We start from the raw sequence: 19,452 nt of genomic DNA, 5'->3' as shown, positions 1-19,452 counted from the left end.
TTTATCTGATAGGCTATACTAAGGCAGAAAAAAAGCTAACTCACTTGCTCAAAGACACACAGGAAGTCTGTGATAGATCAGGGAGTTGGACCCAGGTCTCCTAGTTTCTGGGCTAGTGTCCAAACCACTGGATCATCCTTCCCCTCTAGTTAGAGGTCGTTATGTATAGAAAGAACTCGAGACAACTGCAAAAAAAAAAACAAGGGAAAGAGAAATTAGCTGAAAGAGATCAGAGAGAGAACCCAGTAATATTACAGGGAATTGATGCCACCTTTTGTGTCACAGCATCAGTGCTGCATCCCACCAGTGGTTTAGCATATGTCTTAGGCTCATAATAAACTTTCTCCACATCATTCCATATGGATTCAGAAATGGAAATGGATCTGATGGTCACATAGTGACCTAGGTTTCTCTGGCGCTGAAATTTACGTCTGTTTTCTCTCCATCTCTTTTCAGAGCTCCCTTCATCAGAACACTTGAGTGTGGCAGATGCTACCTGGCTGGCTCTCAATGTGGTTTCAGGCGGAGGCAGCTTCTCCAGCTCCCAGCCCATCGGGGTGACCAAGATTGCCAAGTCAGTAATAGCGCCCCTGGCTGACCAAAACATTTCTGTGTTCATGCTGTCCACCTATCAGACCGACTTCATCCTGGTAAGACCAAATAAGATGGCCAGGGCTGCTTGTGATTCCGCGTTCCCCAGCAGAATTTGCTGGAATGGGGGCAGAGGAGAGGTTCCAACTACACCTTAAAAAAAAAAAGGGGGGGCAGTCATTAAATACTTGAAGTAATGCTAAATTGGGGGTTCACCGCTTTATTGTTGGCAACGTCCTTGGACACCTACAGCCTGATGTGAATGCCGCTGAAGTCGATAGGAGTCTTCCTGTTGATTCCAGAATCAGGCCCACTGGTAGTTGGACGGAGGCCACCAGATTCATTTAACCCAACACCCATCGGATTGCGACAACCTCCAGGCCTTGTTGTTCTGAGCCTGTGTTGTGTGTACATTTTCCTACGGCTCAGCAGTGCATAAGGACACCTGTGATCCGATCCATTCTCCAATTCAGACAGTGGGGGAGTGGGTGCGTTTTCACACTCCCATCTCTGTCCCTGTCCTCAGATACGTGAGCGGGACCTGCCCTTCGTGATGCATACGCTGGCTGCTGAGTTCACCATCCTTAGGGTCGTGAATGGGGAGACAGTGGCTGCTGACGACTTCGGGATAACGAATGGGTTTGTCAAGCCAAAAATGGGTAAGGACCTGCATGGGCTGTGCTCAGCAGTGCTTTTGTGGTGGCGTCAGTAGGCTCCAGAGCTACTGCGGGTTGGGAGCATGGGGGTGCATTTTCTGTATTTCTCAAACTTCCTGTGGAATGTTCATGCTATTTCAGGCCATTAATCCTCTTTTCGGCATATCAGAACACAAATAAAAAGTAAAATCTAAAAATACATATTCCATATTCTGGAGAAAGCAATTTAGCCTATTTTCATTAGGTCACTTTGGAGCATGGGGGGAGGGCAAACTTTTTGCATACAAATAGGATAATCATATTCAGAAAACCATGACTTTTCCAATGACACCTCACATGACCCCATCTTGTGCAAAATGCATCCTAATTATGTTATAATTACATCATCATGTCACTGTGAAGATTTGGGGTGCAGTGTCACATCATCTGTGATCCACGGAGCTGTCAGTTTACCCCCAAAATGGCATTTTTCATTTTCATCATGAGAACGTTTTAGTTTGATTGGAGTTTGGGTTCCAAGGCCTGTGAACACTCATCAGTCAAATGTCATTTGCACCCCAGGATTACGAAAGATCAGAGAACACCACTTTTTTTTATAGTATTAGCATTTTCAGTTGCCACCACCTCTGACTGCCTCTTACCTCATTTGAATCCATCTGATAGATAGTATGTGCCTCAGGGAAGGGGACTGTCCTGGTGTCTCATACAAGAGGAAGCACTTACACAGGGCTTATGTGGCCCACACCTACTCTGTGTGGTGCTCTCTCACCTTCTAGTGGTGTCTAGGCCACACAGAGAGATCAGTTAACCAAGGGTGTAGCTGAATGAGTCGTGATGCTGAGCAAATGAATATTGATGATATAGTGACATCATCATCTAAATAGTCCCACAGCCCTAGGAAACCCTTGCTACCCGTCTTGCAATTTGAGATTCCTATAACTGTCAAAATTCACACACTGACCAGAAGTCCCCACTTGTTTCCAGTGTGCCCAGCGCTGAAGGAGGTGTTAATATTCAGATGACCTTGTCCTTCTCCCGCTGCTCCCTAACCCTAGTAACTGATTACTCTCAATGGCTGTCTGCCAAGAGGAATATTGCCAAGACCTTGTTGATGTGGGGATGCCTGACTGAAGAAAGCAGCTATCTTTGGGCCTTACCTGTTCCTCGGTTTACCCTGATTTCTAGTGGTAGGCAGTGCAGCAGCCAAGGGCCTTCCACCAAGAAGACAGTGTCCTCCCCTTCCTGAGGGTCATCCTGTTGACCTTACAAAGACTGGAAGTCTGGTCTGTGGCACTGAGGATAACAACAGTGTCTGAGCGGATGTGACCTTGATACCAACTTGGCTTTATATCTGTGTGTGTGTCTCTCTCTCTCTCTCTCTCTCTTTCAGTTCAGAGGCCTGTGATCCATCCTCTTTCCAGTCCCAGTAATATGTTCTGTGTCACCAGCCTGGATCCAGATACCCTTCCAACTGTCGCTACACTCCTAATGGATGTCATGTTTTACTCCAATGGGTACGTTTACAGCAGGAGCCGGGGCACACAACACTCAGCTCTGCAAGCATGTGTGAACATACAAATATGCATCACTCTCTTCAAGACTGGCAGGAATCCAGGGCTGGCGCTGTGCAATATAAAATGTATCCTGTATAGTGCAGGTTTCTTGAGGGTGCAACCGTCGGTTGAGATTTTTTTCAAAGGCCCGTGGGAGATTAGGATGCCTAATTCCCATTAATGGATGCCTGCTTCCTATTTAGGTGGCTTTAAACATTTAAACCAGCAGGACTAGCTCATGCCATGAGCTTGCGTGGGCATATTGCAGTGTGACAGCATTGGATTGCTACCACCCATTAACACCTTGCAAGCTAGGCTTGAACAGCATCAGATTTCTCTGCCAAAAAGCGGGCCAATTCCTGGAAAAGTTGGACCTAAAAATAGAACCCTTCTTCTCAAAATGCACCTGATAAAATTAGCACATTTGTGGCAGGAACGAGAGTGTTAGTCCATATAAAATGTTTGCCCCGTGGCGGAGGGAGGGAAAAGCACAAAACTAGACACAACTTGCTTTCTCAGAATAAGATGAATGCATGAACTGCTTGTGACTTCAGTGGCTGGGTCCTCTTTGAAATGTTAGGATTTCCAATACACTGCTGGCTGGTGTTAATTCTGTTTTGTTTTGTTTCTTCAGAGTAAAAGACACAGTGGTGGGCAGTGAAGACTCTGGACACATTCGCTTTTTCTCCTTCTCTCTCATTGAGGGTTACATCTCCTTGGTGATGGATGTACAGACACAGCAGAGGTGAGGCCCAAGACTGACTTCTGCACAGGGCTCATCTGGACCCCAAAAGACCACAAGCAAAATTTTCAGAAGCACCTATATGACTTAGGCTCCTAACTCCCATTTTCAAAACCGATGAAGGCATTTGGGAGCCTGAAAGTCTCACTGAAAGTCAACGAGTTTTAGGCTCTTAGTTGCCTAAGTCACTTTTGAAAATGGGACTCAAGCTCTTAAGTTTCTTAGGTGCTTTGGAAAGTGTCAGCCCATCATTTGCAGGTTGAACTTGTGCAGACAAGAAAATCTCTCAGAGGAGATTCAAGATTCCCAAAGAATAGGAGCAGAATGCCGGCACCTTTAAATGACACTCTTCTGGCATCGCTTTCACATGCAGTTATTCAGTGCTGTGTCTCATTGTCATGATAATGCCCTGCATCTTGCCAGTGCAGCTCCAGCTCAGAACACATTTGTCCCGCAAGCCAACAAGCTGACTCGAATAAAAATACTATCCTGTAATGTTTGTATTATTCTCCAGCTTCCAGTCCCAGATGAGAGCACACAACTCTTAAAGGGCTGAGGGGCTAAAGGCTGCTCCAGATGTTGAATTCAGAAGCAGTTTGAGGTGTTGATCACAACCTACGAGGCCATGTCTGATTTGAGTCATGACTGTCTTAGGGCCTGATCCTGCAGGGTGCTAGTTATTTCCTGGGGAAGCGTTTTCAGCTTCCACTGGCTTAAAGCTTTCTGTGTCTGGCAGGATCGCGCTCCTAAAGTGAGGAAGGATAGCTAGGGTACCAGGAGAGGGATAGCTCAGTGGTTTGAGCATTGGCCTGCTAAACCCAGGGTTGTGAGTTCAATCCTTAAGGATTTGGGGATTTAGTTGGGGATTGATCCTGCTTTGAGAAGGGGGTTGGACTAGATAACCTCCTGAGGTCCCTTCCAACCCTGATATTCTATTCTGTGATTCTAACTTGTGACGCTGGGGACCTAGGCACAATTCCCTCCTCTGCCACAGACTTTCAGAGTGACAGTGGACAAGTCACTTCATCTCTCTGTGTCTCAGTTCCCCATCTGTAAACTAGCAGTAATAGCACTTCCCTGTCTCACTGGGCATTGTGAGGATAAACACGCTGAAGACTGAGGTGCTCAGACATCTCCTGGGGGCCACCTAAATACCTAAGATAGACAGATGGAGGGCAGCGTCTCTCTCCAGGTGGTTCCATGTGTCAGCTAGGGCCCTTGAACTAACGGTCCCTAGATTTGGGTATTTGGGGAGCAGAATTTTTTTTCAGAAAGCCCCTTCTGTGACTCCTCCCACATTTCCATGCACGTTCTCTCTCGCTCACACACACGGCTTTCCCGATTCAGAGTAATGTTTACAGTAGAAAACCTGAAAACATAGCTTCATCTGTACCAATTGCCTTGTTTTGCCTCATCAGTTTTTTAATCCTGCTGTTCCTTGTCCATTTCGAACCGGGCAGGTCTATGGCAAAATTCCATATTTTTTTAAAAATAATTTTGACAGGTAATATCAGTATATTTTCACAGATCGCACACAATTATGGGATTTAAGCATTTTTTACTGATTTAAACTGTCACAGTTGCAAAAATTGTCAGATAATTGTGTCAGACAATAACTATTTAATGACAGTAGATGTTGAGATTCAAAAAGTTAAAAGCTTTATAACCTGCAAAACACAAATTGTCCATGTCACGTATCAAAATGAACGAAGTAAACTTCAGTGAAACTCTTAAGTTCTCAAGCAGCATTTTTCTTGTTTTGTCTGTCTGTAATGATCATCGGTGGAAATCGTTTTACATCAGTTTGCGTGTCTCTGGCGAAATCGACGTTTAGCAATAAAAGTTGAATCCTTCCAGGCCTAGTTATAGATCTGGAAGAGCCCTTCTATAAACTCTGTAAACCAGCATTTCTGATCTTCACTGAAATACAGGTTTATAGTCCAGTTGGCGCAGGGCCAGCTGGGGCTATCAAGCGCAGGCTCTGGGAGAGAGTTTTGGTGCAGGTGGGGATGCATGGTGCCAGATCTGGGAGCCACTCACTTCGGGCAACTCCCTGCAAGCGACGATCTGTCTCAGCTGCTCCTAGGTGCAGGTATGGCAGGTGGCTCTGCAAGCTGCACCCACCCCCTCCTCCCGAGCACTAGCAATGCAGCTCCCATTGACTGGGAACCACAGCCAATGGGAGCTGTGGGGTGGTGTCTGCGGGCAGAGGCAGCATGCAGAGCCGCCTGCCATGCCTCTGCATAGGAGCAGCCAGGACAGGTTACCACTTGCAGGGAGCCGCCTGAGATGAAAACGCTCCCTGGATCTGACCTCCCACACCCCAACCCCCTCCCTCATAATTAACCGGCATTTTTCACTTACTGGCATCCTCCCCCTCCACCCTAACATGCTGGATAAAACAGCTTTTACTGTACTTTTAATTGCAGTCTTTCACTTTCCCTTTTTTTCTGATAGGTTTCCTAATAATTTGTTGTTTACAAGTGCATCTGGAGAACTCTGGAAGATGGTTCGGATTGGCGGGCAGCCACTTGGCTTTGGTATGTAAACACTCGGAGAATCAATTTGGTGCAAATATAGCCACTCCCACGTAGAGATTGATGATGAAGAGGGAAAACAGTTGCGTTGGCTAAGCCTGTTTTTTAAGAGTCTTCAGCCTATTGTGGAGTTGAGGAACAAGATTTTAAAAAATAGTTTAGTTCCAACTAAACCCAAGGATAAATGGTCTGATTTTCAAATGGGCTGTGTGTCCGGTATCTCTTGTTGCGGGCTCCCCTCCTGATCAGATTGAATTGCTGGACTATGGAGTTAGCTAAATTTAGGCCCCTGGTTTCAAAAATTTTGTCCAACAAGCTTTCAAGTCATTGTGAAACAGGAAAAGGCTAGGCTGGCTCAGTCCATTTTAGAAACCAATTAGGAGACAGATATTACTCTGATTTACACCAGTGTAAATCCAGGGCAATTGCGTGGATTTAGTACGAATTCTCACAAGTTGTGAGAGCAGAATTGTGATCCTAAATTCCCTCTTAGCTCATCCCATTTGGAAATCAACATGGCTTTTACAAAGTGTATCTGGCAGAAACAGCTTGGAGGAAGTGCCCAAGCTTTTCAGAAGTAACCTGTTATTTGGGGTGAATTGTCCAACTTGAGATCTTTTAAAGGGGCCTGCCTTGCAGAAAATGCTAAGTACGCACCCTTTAAAAAAACTTGGTCCTTTAAAAATGTCTCAAGTTGGCCACCCAGGGATGAAGACACCCAAGATTACACGTTTGAAAATTTTGGCCATTTGCTTAAATATCTGACTGACTTTCGGTGGTGGTAATATCAGCTTAGAGCAAGTGTTCTTGGGGCTTAGGATCAAGTGAGAAGAGTCACTCTGAGCTACTAGAAGTTGGCTTTAATGCAGCAGTGGCTTATCCTTGGATTTCAAGTGAGCAAGGTGCCCGGGTCACTAGGTCAGCATGACCACAGATCCAGGGTTCATGTGAGTAGGGCCAAGGGAGGTCCAGCATTTACTCCTCCTCAGGTGCAGGTCAGATGGTGTGTTATCTGCCGCTAAGGAGGGATGGAGGAAGACAGAGTGCAGGGCACGTGCAGGAGCCTGAATCTCATTAGTGGTTTCTCATTAGTGCCTTACAAATACTTCTGAGTATTAATGTTCTGTGCATACATTTTTGGGGTTTATATTGATCCAATAGGAAAAAGAGGAGGTGTGGCAAATAATGCAGTAAGTTGTTCCTGCTTATAGGGCCTGATCCTGCAGTGCTTAGTCCCATGAACAGTGCCATTTGTTTCATGAGCTGAACAGGAGCATTTTAGCATAGGTGGGCCCAATTCTGCAACCCTGCTCAGTTCTGATTCCATACAGGAAGAAAATGGTTGGCTGAGATTGTGCTGTAGGTGTTTGTCTGATAGGCAATCGCTCCGTAGGTCAGAAGAGAAGGGTTCCAAGTTACAATGTCCCTTTTGATCTACTGTTGTTACCTTCCACTCACCTCAAACCAAACATTCCTAAACTGCTTCTGGCCTTTGGACCAAGGACTGGGGATAGGAGCTTTAGAGATGATGGTTATGGGTTAGAGTGTTGATGTGCCAAAATATTTCCAGGGCAAACCTCAGCCGTCCGTGACACAAAGCGATGCCTGCAGTGCAAGCAGTCAGGCAATGATGGGTAAGGGCAGACTTAGCTAATGATTGAATAGTGTATGATTCAGGGCAGCTGCAGCTGGTAAAGAGAGGGGATGAGAATTAGCGCTCCAGATTGGTTGGGTGCTCAGGCTTTCCCTTACTGAAAGGCTGGAGTTCCAACTCCATTTACCATTTCTTGGAATGGCGGCTGGATACTAGGTGTTTCGCTGTGTCTGTGGATCTGTCTGTACTGCAGTCCTGGGGTGATTGCGGCTAGTGCAGACACACCTGAGTTACTTTAATCTAGCCAGCTCAGGTCCTGGAGCAGTGACGCTCTGGCACCACGTGGTTCAGTGTGGGCCATCCCTGCTAGCCACAGCTTCACTTCTCCAGGATCCAAGCTAGCTCCATTGCATCTGCTCGAGCTGCATTCACGCCCTAGGATTGCAATTTAGACACACTGGCGGCCTTTAGTCAGTCAAGGGCCTTGGAAGAGGAGATTAGGTATGCGCTGGGGCTGCTGTGTCACTCCCATTCTTATTCAAGATACAAGAAGGTCACAGCCTTTTACTACTGGGAAGTGTGTCCTCTTGGAGCCCAGTTTATTTTCTCTCGCTTCAAGCATCTGCCGTCTCACTTGAGTTGTTAAACAGGCCATAAATACTGATCCAGCCAGCGAAGGGCTTTATGCTACTGTGTGTGATTGGGGGAGGAAAGAGCCTGCACACCGAAGCGAAGGGTATCGTTTTTTGCGCGCGTGCACACCCACACCCACCTGGTCAGGTCACTAATTACAAAGCTACAGAGAGAATAAAATCAGAAGGGAAATAGCACCTAAGAAATGATCAAACAGCCTAATCAATGGAAATGGGTAGAATGACAGAAGCAAAGTGAAAGATTGATATGGGCTCCCCTTTTATAAGGGAAAAAAATTACTATGTGAGTCTGCAGCAGGAGTCCATCATTTTGGCTCACAATATAGATCCCTGCAGTGTTGTCTTTCACGAAGAGTGTGTGCCTGCCAGACCCACGTTTGCACCTTAGTTCTTGTTGTTCAGGGTTTGTCAGTCCCAAATAGATACTAGGTCTCTGCCCCCAAAGGGCTTGCAATATAAAGGGCTTACAACACTTGGCAATTTGTAATTCTTTGGTGAGGCTAGCTAGAGGGAAGACAGGAATGGATGGAGGTTTGGGCGTGGCATTCTGTGATGGACGCCATCACAATAAAGAGTCACCAATGTTCCTGCTTCGGCACAGTTGTCAAGCTGTTGTTGGGCTGCAGGCCTGCAGAGAGGTGGCTGTTCGCATGGGTCTGGCTCCTCCTCACTCTATCTGTTGAGTCTCATTAAAAGCAGCTGAAAAGAGGTTAAATGCTTCCCTGATGTCACTTTTGCATGTAAGCGATTGCTGTAGATGCCACAGGTATGTTACATTATCACCAGTGTGAATGGGCACTAGCCCGTGGACAGGGAAGTCATGCGTGGATGATAGCCCAGGGAAGGTGTCCATGAGACAGGGTCTCTATATTAAAGTGTGTTCCATGCTAAAAAGTTCCCTGCCTTTAGCATTTGGAGTTAGTCATTCATTTTTCAGAGCTTATCCTGTTAGCAGAGAGAGACCCCTTCGGTGTTAACATGGTATTTTGAGTCGGCACAATATGTCCACAGTGTAATTCAGCAGCTGTCTGAATCCAGATTAAGTGAAAATAGACAAAACACAGTCGAATGAAATAGCCATATTAGCGCAGATGCTTAACCCAGATTCTTCCAGGAAACCCTGGGATTCAAAGGCCAAGCAGTTGGAATTAAGCAGCTTTTTAGGGAACCGTATATAACTGTTGCATTATCCTCGGTATTTCTAATTCCTTTTCTCACTTTTAATCACCCTCAGGCAGTGGCACTGGAAGGCCTGCAAAAGTGAGGGGACCAAGCAACCGAATTGGGCCAAATTTGAGTGTCATTGAGACCTTGCACATGGGGTTGCAACGCCACTCACTCCCATTTGGCCTGCTGCTGCACTGGTCATACCAGCAGGGCAAGGGCTCCACCGTCATGCCACCCATCACCCAGGGCCAAGAAGGGAGCTTGGGCCCCCATTCTCTTGCCCTTCATTGCCCTTCTGGCAAGTTCAGGTTCTCAAAAGTTGGGCGGGCATGGCCCTTTGCTCCCTCATCCCATCTCCAGCATCTGTGCCCAGAGTTAATGCTGGTGGGTTTCTTAGCTCCTTTTTCATCATTACCAGGGGCTAGTCAGACCTACAAGTGCTTTCCCATGGTGGGTCTCTGTTGGGAACATTCTTTCTGTTCTTTGTCTTCCTCTAGATGAATGTGGAATTGTCGCTCAGATTTCTGAGCCTTTGGCCGCCTCGGACATCCCAGCCTATTACATCAGTACTTTTAAGTTCGATCACGCATTGGTAAGTATCTGAATAGCTCAGAGGAGTGGGAAGGAGGGCAGAGCTAGTCCTTTTTCCCCCACAAGAAAAAATCCTTGGCGTTTCTCTTTACAACTGCTTGTTAAAGTGACTCGGGCCTGGTCTAGCCAAGTGTGGAGGGGCCTGAAACCTCTCTAGTGTGTCTTGTCGACTACAGACGGCTTGAGCATGATCTTCCTGATGATTTTCATCCACTGCTGACTGACCATTTAATTCAAGTCAGAGGGATGGGAGCGTGTGTGGTGGGGGAACGAGCGATGCCTCATCTTAGTTAATTTTTACCCTTCCACCCTGCTGCACCCCCGCATCGAAGACTTGGCTACCATGGCTGCTCAGCAGGGCACATCAGCAGCTTGAGGGCTGTCCATTGTTTGAGCCTGGCTGAGGCTGATGGTGGCCTGTAGTCGGCACGCAGGGTAGTCTGTACCCCTCTTTCTGCCATGCTCGCTCGTCTTCGCCCAGTTCTCTCTGGTCCCAGGTCCAGGTGCACGCTTTCCGTATGTGGCAAAAGATGCCGAGTGCTTCTGATTGCAAAGACAGCTATTTCTTCAAGACCCTTTAAATTGTACATTTTACTACCAACGTAGACCTACAACCCAAGCGCTCCTTAACGAGTGACACCAGGGCTAGTGCTGCATCATCTGATTACCTGCATCCAAAAGCCCTCCTCATTTTCCTGTAAATCGGGTCTGACTCGACATGCCAGGCAGATGATACGCAGGTCTTTGCAGCTGGTTTCAGCTACTATTTGTCAAATGTGGTGTAAGTGCAATGAGAGTTCGGGCAGGAGATTAATTCCTGTAATGTGTCGTACCTGTTGGGATACTGTTGAAATGACTCATCCTCAGGAAAGGGGGAGAGAAGCCAAAGCTTTTGTTAGAGTAGGGATACTGTGCTCTGTATGCCCAGTGTTAGCTCAGATACCCTGACTCAAGTGGGGAAGATTGTACTGCTTTTTTTTCCATCTGTATTTTTGCAAATTCATGTGAAAAAACCTGCCACCTTGGCCCAGTGCAGAAAGAGCCAAAAGCTCCATTTCTCAGCTCCCTAGCTGTCCTAGGCCACGTGATCTGCCACCTTAGAGGCCAGATTTGAAAACCCACCTCCGTTTGATTTCTGTTTGAAGCTGTGCAAATAGTGGGGAGGGAAAATCCGGGGTTGGATTTTCTAGAAAACATGCACCCAGTTGTGTGACTGCATGCACAGTTACTACAGTTGCATGCACAATCACCACAATTGTACGTACAAATTAGGTGCAGTGTACAAAGTCTGAATAGTGGTGCACCTGCAGGATGCAAGCAGGATGGAGTTTGGCTTGGATAGGTTACTCAACAGGGCAGAAAATCAGCAGTCCATGTGATAATCTCAGCGAACATAAATCTGTGACTGGGAGGGTTTTTTTTAAATTCTGTCCTTTATTGTTTGCATTACAGTTCCCATTACCTCACCAGACACTTATTACACTGCCTTGACTTTTGACCTGTAAAAGCTCAAAGAGCAGATTCAGGGTTTTTTTTTAAAACTAATTACTTCAGCCTTTCACAGTTGACACAACCCATTTACAGCCCACAGGCCGTATGTGTACAGATTAAAAGTAAACATTATTCCAGATAGCAAAGGTCAAATTGTTGTATACATTTGGCTTATTTTCTTGAACATTAACTACACTGATAAGATAAGCCAATAAAACACCATTTTAAAGTCAATACTCTTAGCTTTGCCCTGCATTCCTGGTTGTCATTGTGGGTCCAGGTGCATGCTTTCTGTATGTGGCAAAAGATGCAGAGTGCTTCCGATTGCAAAGGCAGCTATTTCTTCAAGACCCTTTAAATTATACATTTTACTACCACTGTAGACCTGCTGGCCATTTGCAGCCATGCAATTGCAGTGATTCTGCAGGCAATTTCCTCATCTAAAAGTTTCTCGCCACTTGCCCCCTCAAACCACCTTTAGGCTTTCTTTTCTTGGCCAGGATTAATTCAGCTGCTTAAGCTCCCCACCCAGAGAGGGCTACTGATCACTTGTGCTGGCCAGCATAAGTTAGTGTTCTCTCATTTTCCTTGCAACATTTTCTTTCATAACATTGTCCAGAGTCCCTTTTTAACCCAAGAAAATTGTTCCATTTGGCCCCTCAAAACTCTCTGCCAAGCTGCATTATTGCAAGTTAGCCTTTACTGCGCCACGGGAAAGCTTACCAATGACTCAGCTCCAGATGCCTGGGCATCCAGCACTGAGTCTTCTGGTTTGAGATGGCCTTTGATTGGCAAGGCCACACCTTGATTCCCGGCCCTACTTCTCTCGCTTGAACTCCACCCTTTGATAACTTGCATGGTTGCAGGGGCTTTGAGTCCTGGAGACTGATTGGCTCTGAGGTCCTCCGACTGTGCAAACACTTGGAATGGCTTTTCAGTGCTCTGTTGTTTTGGACAGCTCTCCTAGACACACATCAGCTCCAGTCGACTACAGGGATTCTTCAGGCCCAAGGGGAGATCCCTCTCTAAAGGCTTGCCAAAATATTTGGTATTCTCCTCAAGAGCACCTCTCATCCTCAGTCAGTTCTTTTTATTTGGTGGAGTCTGCCAGAGCTATTAAGATCAAATAGGAAAAAAAAGCAGCTAATTCCTTCCATCCCTTCCCTCCTCTTCCTGATTTATGAAACAACTGTCTAATCCTACCGTTGCCTCCTGGCTCTGCATGAGGGCATCCTACCTAGGGAGAAGGGTGAATCATCTCCCCTCTCTGCCTGCCAAAGGCTGAAACGGTCTTTAGCAGTTGCTACCCCATGTTCTGAGTTGCTTTGAAGCTTGTCTCTGTGAGTAAAGCTCTGTTCCTTGAAAGAAAGACTTTCTCTATAAGGGGGAGATCTGGACCCTCCTCTCCCTAGATGGAACATTCGCACCGGCCTGGCCAGGCACCACTGCATATAGATGATGTTTCTCAAGGATTAAATTGCATCTTGTGTCCATTTCCAGCTGCCCCCTTCCTCCCTTCAAGGTCTCTTGGTATTGGTGCACCTGGCAGAAATGAGAACGTTTTAGAACAGCAGATTGTTCCTTGTTCGACCTTGCTCCTTTTTCTCCCCCACGTACCATAGTGAGAGAAAACTTGGTCATTCAAATTGTTAATACGTGGCTGAATGTCTGTGTAGAGATATGAATAGAAAATCAACTCGTATCTCTTCCCATTAGCTGTAGAATCTGACATGACTGGGAGTATTTGTCCAGTCCCTGGAATTTAAGAGCCTGAGGAGAAAACCACACTGGGAACGGGTGACAAGGCTTAAAAGTGCTCTCTAAGCCCTGGCATGTAAGGGGTTACAAGGGCTTGGCCTATCCCTTCAATGATCTAGGGTGGGGCTATGAAAGCCATAGGAGCACCTGCTGCAGGGGCAGCTGCCAAGGGAAAGGATGAATCCTCTACCCTCCCAGCCTGCTGACAGTTGTTACCAGGGGTTGTAAAGTGCTTTGCTCTTGTTTTGAAGCTGCTTCGTGGTGTTAAAGCCAGTGCCGAGGAAGGGGCCTTGAACAGAACTATAGCTGGGGCTTTATTTTGCCTTCCCTAGCTGGTTTCTCTACCTACAGATGGGCTTGTTACAGCTATAAAACTTGTTCAGGCAAATGAAGCTCTTGCAGGCCAGGTGAGAGGTTAAAAAGGCTACAGCGACGGAAACCTGGATGCCCATGGGGGCAGACCCTTCAAACTGGGACTGTTCGTATTCCTGGCCAGTAAAAAAAAATTTAGTCTGGCTCTTCAGTTGATGATTGGCATAGCTTCAGTGGACTTCTTCATTTTTACGCCAAGAGATAGACAAAATGCATGTCCTCAAGCCCTCTTGCCAAAATTGGGGCTGGCTCTGTCGTCTTGTGATTCTGCCTTGCACAGAAAACTGCCTGATGTGAATTTTACTTGCAACAAATCTTGGGGAATTCATTGTTGATTTTTGCCTCTGACAATTAGCCTGGAAACGGTCTATTTGCATTTTCATAACAATGAAGCACTTTCTTGAAGGAGGTGTAAAGGAAAATATCCCACTACAGATTTTGTCTGTGACCAACCTAGGGTTAAACTAAGGGCATGTCTACACTGCAGTTGGTGCTGTTATTGCAGCTTGGGTATGTCTATGTAAGGCAATTGCCCCCGTGACTGTAGCGCAGACATACCCTGAATCGGTGGGATTGGGCAAGAAGATCCACAGGGTGGCGTTTTCAAAGGTGCCAAGGGAGTTGGGCACTCCGCTCCCATTGGTTTTTGTGCATTTCATGAAATGCAGATCTCTTGCCCTGCTGATATTTGAGCAGTGATCATAAACTAACCTGAAACAGTAGAATAAACACTTTGGCTGTATCTTAAGTTACCCATGGTGGAACAGAAACTCATCTTATTTCTGTGAAAGGGTAATGGGACCCTTCCATAACAGGGTATTGACCTGGATGAACACTTTGCTTCCAGATCAAAGTTATAAACATAGGGGTAGAGGTAGCAGAGCATCCAGTGTAACAGGAGAAATAAACACCTTCACAACAACCAAAATAGTGCCGCGCCCTTCCAAGACTAGACGACGCATCCGAGCATTACAAGGGGCAGCATGAAGAGGAAGGAAGAGGTTTTGAGTTAGGATTTAAAATGACCAATGCTCTTTTAAAAAAAAAAAAAAAAGGCGGAGGGAAGAGGAAAAAACCCTGATGGAAGGGAAGGGAGTTGGGAGAACAGCATTAAATGTCAAAGTGCAAATTTTAAACCAAAGATACAGATAGATGGAAAGCTGAGAGCATGAAAATAGTGCAAAGCTGCATGGTTCTGGGCTGATTTAAAGAGGATTTTGGAAGAGCAGCATAGACAACATTGCAGAAATCGAGGTGTCCTTTTGTTGTAACCAAAGGAAGAAACTCACCTCACCATCAGTAGGGGAGTAGCATTTCCTTGAAAGGATATAGGGGAAAGCCAGGAAGTTTCAAAAGACTATAGCAGGTTTCTCATCCTTCCCCACTCCCTGCTCTTTTACCCACTAATTTCATTGCAACCTAATTCCAGTCCCACTCTTCCAGCGCTAAACAAGCAGTGCAAGGCCCACTCTGGCCATTATCCTCCAGTTCTAGACAGGATATTTAATATTTCACTAGTTCCCCTCCTAAAAAAATACTGTGAAGGCCTCAAAGATGCATGTACTGCTCACCAAAGCACCCACCTGTTCCTATATGTTACCCTCATTTTCTCTTCCCTCTAGTGTTTGCCGCCATCTATCATTCTCTCATGTTAGCTTAGGGCCCGATCCTGTAAGATACCCTGTGCAAATTCACTGGGCTCCCCATAGGTTTAAGGATCCATCAGCACCGGACTGGGCCTTTAGAGTGCAAACATTTTGAGACAGGGACATTGTCTCTTTCCATGCCTGTAAAGCCCCATGCCTCTCTGTGGTGAGAGATAAGCAATAAAAACTCTAAGCCGCTCAGAAATTTCCCCACATTTATGTCTCCCTGCCCTTTCCAGCTCTTCTGTGAAAGTTGTATCGTTAGCTGCCTGAAGTGAGGCATAGACCATGATGATGCTGGTGGGATTACAGCCCCCTTTGGCCAGACATGGTGTAGGAACGTTGACAAGAGTTGTCAGCTACATTCCCCTTAGGGGGTCATCACTTTTCTCTTTTCTTTCTATCCTCCATTCCTCTGCGCTGGCTGGTGCTATCAGCATCTGCTCCTCCATCTGGCAGTGCCAAGACACATGTGGTGAGAAGGAGAGTTGTCTGCAGCTGCCAGTGGAGTCACTGCTGATTGCCCAGAGGAAGTGCTTTTAAAAAAACAGAGCGGCCAACGTGCTCTGCTCCTTGCCAGTTGACTCTGTCACTGCTGGGAAAGACTCAGGAGGGGATGTGGGGGCAACCAACCTGGAACCTAAGAAAAACCGAGTTCCTTCTTTTCCTGGGACTTCCTCAGCCCCAGTACAATGTGCAACCCCACTATCTACTGCCTAGTCATTTGTGGGTAGTGCTGAGAGCCAGCTATCAGGCTGTAACACGTAGGACAAAGCAGCTTGTTACTAAGACCACTAAAAACCAGACTAAGAATGTAAGATGGAAACATCTGTTTTGTATTAACTGTGGAGCTCAAGTATCCTGCCCAAGGTAAATACGATGTTCCCCGTGGTTCACGTTAGCCTTGTGTGCTGCCTCCTTTAACTTGCCTCTCTCTCCGCAGTCACCCTTCAGTGGCTTTTACTGGAAACATTCCCTCTCTCTTTGGTTTTCCACAGGTACCTGAAGAAAATATAAATGGCGTAATCAACGCACTCCAAGTCAGTCAAGCCGAAAAGCATTAGACATCTTCTGAGCTGGTTGCAGATGCTTTTTTATTATTATTCCTTTTCTCACAGTATTTCTTGAAAAATCTGACTCCAAAGAGAGAAATTGAGGTGCCATGAAAAGAGACTGTGAACTGATGAGCAGAAAAGGAGCTCCAACAAGCTTTTTTTTTTTCTTTCTTAAAAGTGGGAGGGCGGGGAGTTGTTATGATGGTTTCTTGACATTAGACTCCAAAGCAAAATGCTTTCTTGCTATTTTGGTGTGAAAGGAATTGCAGGTAGAGATGCAGCCTCTCACTGAAATGCAGAGGTATAGACAGGTTGCATACACAGCAGCTTTAGGGAGAGCTTCAAAGCAACACCTGAGGCGGGAGAGCTGGGTTTTTTTTAGCAGAGAGCATGAAAAGCATAAAGGAAAGAGATGTGGAATTAAAAGGAAAACAACATGTTGAACTGTATTGCTCTTTCTACTAGCATCAGACTGTATAAAAATGGTAACAATCCCTTATGAGCTATGTTCAGATTGGATACTGTTTTCCTTCACAATTCAATGTTGTGAGAGAGTTGGAAAAAAACTGTTTTTTTTCTTCTGCAATTCAGAATTGGCTGCACAGAGAAAATTGCAGCATGGTTCTTTATTAAGAGCAGTCTTCTGCTGATATGTACTTCAGGGGCCTGTGTGAGCTATTGGAGTTATGTATATTAGCTCCATTTTCCACAGTCCCTGAACATCCTCTGGCTACAATGTTGTGTCCAGGCATCCTTCCAAGCCCAAGAAAGTTTGCCATTCTCTGATGTCCGTTATCTCATGCCATCCTTTCCCTTTTCCCCGATCCCTAAACTCTTTAACATGTAGGGATTGAGGATGGTTGTCATGAGACCCGCTTGCTTAACCAGCCTCGTAGCTCCAAGTGATATACGCTCAAATCCACTCCCTTCCATTCCTACTGAGCCAATCTCACTCCCTGATGCTTTCCGCCACATCTCTATTCGCAAGGGTAAGGAAGCATCCAAAAGTCCTGAGCTCCTGGAGGCAGCACTGGTTTTATCAGTATAACTCAGGGCTCTGTTGCCTTTCTACACCCACTCATGGCCTTCTGCATCCAAGGCTTTTGGTGAATGTGTTGCCATCCAGCAAAACAGTTGGCCAAGAAGTGTGTTTTTGTCCTAACCAGGGGGTGTTGATACCCAGGCCCTTGAGGTTCTAGTTATTTCACCTGCTACCTAATTTCTTTGATGAAACATGATTCTGGCTTGGTTTGGTTTGGCTGCAAAGCTAAGTTCCAACCCAGTGGGAGTTTTTTCATTGACTTACTGGCTTTGAAACAGGCCCTCAGTGCTGTGTATTTAGAAAAGGCACCGAGTTCTACAGAAATGTGCTGAAACATTGACCTGGTTCCTTATCCCAGTATTACCAACTCTTTTGGAGGAAAGTGATGTTGGTCTTTAATAGAGAGCCCTGCCGCCTGCAATCCTGCCAGGAGCTGCTTACATTTTGACAGCCCCTTGCAAAAGAAGCGATGAGCCAGTGGGAATGAAACTCAGTAGCCCAACATTTTACCTGGTGCCATGCATCTTCTTCAGCCCACTTCAGAACTGACCCACGGTCAGGACGGGGGTAAAGCCGATGGTGAGCATAGAGCAGGGAGGGCAAGCATTGCACAGGAGTCTGCAATGAATACACCTGAAATGCCGTATGTCCGCAACAACCCCTACTCTGGTGAGACTCAAGTTCTGTGAGGAGGAAGGCCACATTCAGAGATCTTGTTTTATAGGTGGGAAACTGAATTTCCCTGTATCTTTTAACCTGTTTTACCTCTCCCCTACACTTTTTTTTTAATTAAGAAATTGTGGATTCTGTAGCTTTAGTGAGGATTTACAATCCCAGTGTAACTTGAGAGAGAACCACCTACTCAGACCTGCATCTTGCAGATTTTCTCCAGGCATCTGTTCCCAACCAGTACATATGACTGACTGACACACACACACACACACACACACACACACACACACACACACACACACACACACACACACACACACACACACACACACACACACACACACACACACACACAGGTTTGGGGAGGACTAGGTATTAAGATCTTGATGTCTGGTTTATCAGAAAGCTCACTGTAGCCCTGATGTTGCAGGGCCCACAAAGTTAATGGAGGATCCTTTGGGGATTTTTTTAATCAATCTGTTGAACAGTTAATGGAACTAAAGCATCTTTAGGCAATAACACGGATATCTTTCCTTTTTAGACCTTAATTCAGTCCACCATCCCTATTTCATTAAGTGCTTCACTTTAAACGCCTGCATTGACTTAAGCATATGTTCATGGTTAAGCACGTACTTAAGTGCTTCACTGAACTAGGGCCTAAACAGAACATTTTGCTTTCCCTTTAGGCAGCTTTTCAACCGCCCCATGGAGAACTATAGTAACTCTTGACTTTGGGGGTTAATGCTAATTACTGTTATGACACCCTGTGTCTCTGGATATTTGCTCGAAAAGCTGCTTTCCTCATGCTCTTTTGCAGCATATACCCAGACATGTTCTCAAGTTGTGTAGTGTGATTTTTTTGTTTTAAATATCCCACCTACTGAAGGACTAAAATTGGTATACAAAATAGTTCTATGGCTAAAGAGCTCAAGAGTCAAACCACAAGTCCCAACTGAAGCCTGACTGAGCTGTTGGAAGGTTATGGGGGTTTGTTTCATTGCTTTTCACAGTACAGATGCTGTAGGGTTTTCACCCATTGGGACAGTGGATGTGTCCCTTTGTGGGACTATGGTTTTATTTAGCGATGCACAGACTCCTTGAATGAGATCCAAACTTCCATGTACTACTTGTCATCCAAGGTTTTTGAGCAGTAGAGCTGCTGACTTTTTTGCAGTGTTGGGCTAGAAAATGTTACTCATCAAGGGTATTAGCTATTGGAAAACTATTATTAATTAGTTTACACACTGGAGAGCAATTTCATTTGTTACCCTCTCCGTGTGATATTGCTGCTTCCTAAGGACAAAGATGTTTATATGAAGGGATGACTTGAAA

The 19,452-nt window shown here is 45.8% G+C and overlaps 2 protein-coding genes across 4 annotated transcripts in view; one reads left to right on the top strand and one right to left on the bottom strand.

The window, feature by feature from the left end:
- Positions 1-19,452, top strand: part of CASTOR2 (cytosolic arginine sensor for mTORC1 subunit 2) — a 160,159-nt gene that overhangs the window by 130,407 nt on the left and 10,300 nt on the right. For both annotated transcript variants that reach the window (XM_050929494.1, XM_050929493.1), the window contains exons 3-9: positions 457-650; positions 1,118-1,250; positions 2,638-2,761; positions 3,435-3,545; positions 6,000-6,082; positions 9,991-10,085; positions 16,350-18,172. In XM_050929494.1, the coding sequence (XP_050785451.1) occupies positions 457-650; positions 1,118-1,250; positions 2,638-2,761; positions 3,435-3,545; positions 6,000-6,082; positions 9,991-10,085; positions 16,350-16,415 (806 nt within the window). In that variant the 3' untranslated portion in view covers positions 16,416-18,172. The remainder of the gene's footprint in view (positions 1-456; positions 651-1,117; positions 1,251-2,637; positions 2,762-3,434; positions 3,546-5,999; positions 6,083-9,990; positions 10,086-16,349; positions 18,173-19,452) is intronic.
- Positions 135-19,452, bottom strand: part of RCC1L (RCC1 like) — a 74,518-nt gene continuing 55,200 nt past the window's right edge. The window contains exon 11 of one of the 2 annotated variants that reach the window (XM_050929489.1): positions 135-185. In XM_050929489.1, the coding sequence (XP_050785446.1) occupies positions 150-185 (36 nt within the window). In that variant the 3' untranslated portion in view covers positions 135-149. Of the gene's footprint in view, positions 186-16,296; positions 16,354-19,452 lie in introns of those variants that run through there. The other variant, XM_050929488.1, reaches the window with a different exon arrangement.

The sequence above is a fragment of the Gopherus flavomarginatus genome, chromosome 19 (assembly GCF_025201925.1).
Source record: "Gopherus flavomarginatus isolate rGopFla2 chromosome 19, rGopFla2.mat.asm, whole genome shotgun sequence".
In the NCBI taxonomy this organism is placed as follows: Eukaryota; Metazoa; Chordata; order Testudines; family Testudinidae; genus Gopherus; species Gopherus flavomarginatus.
This window is presented reverse-complemented; position numbering and strand designations above follow the sequence as displayed.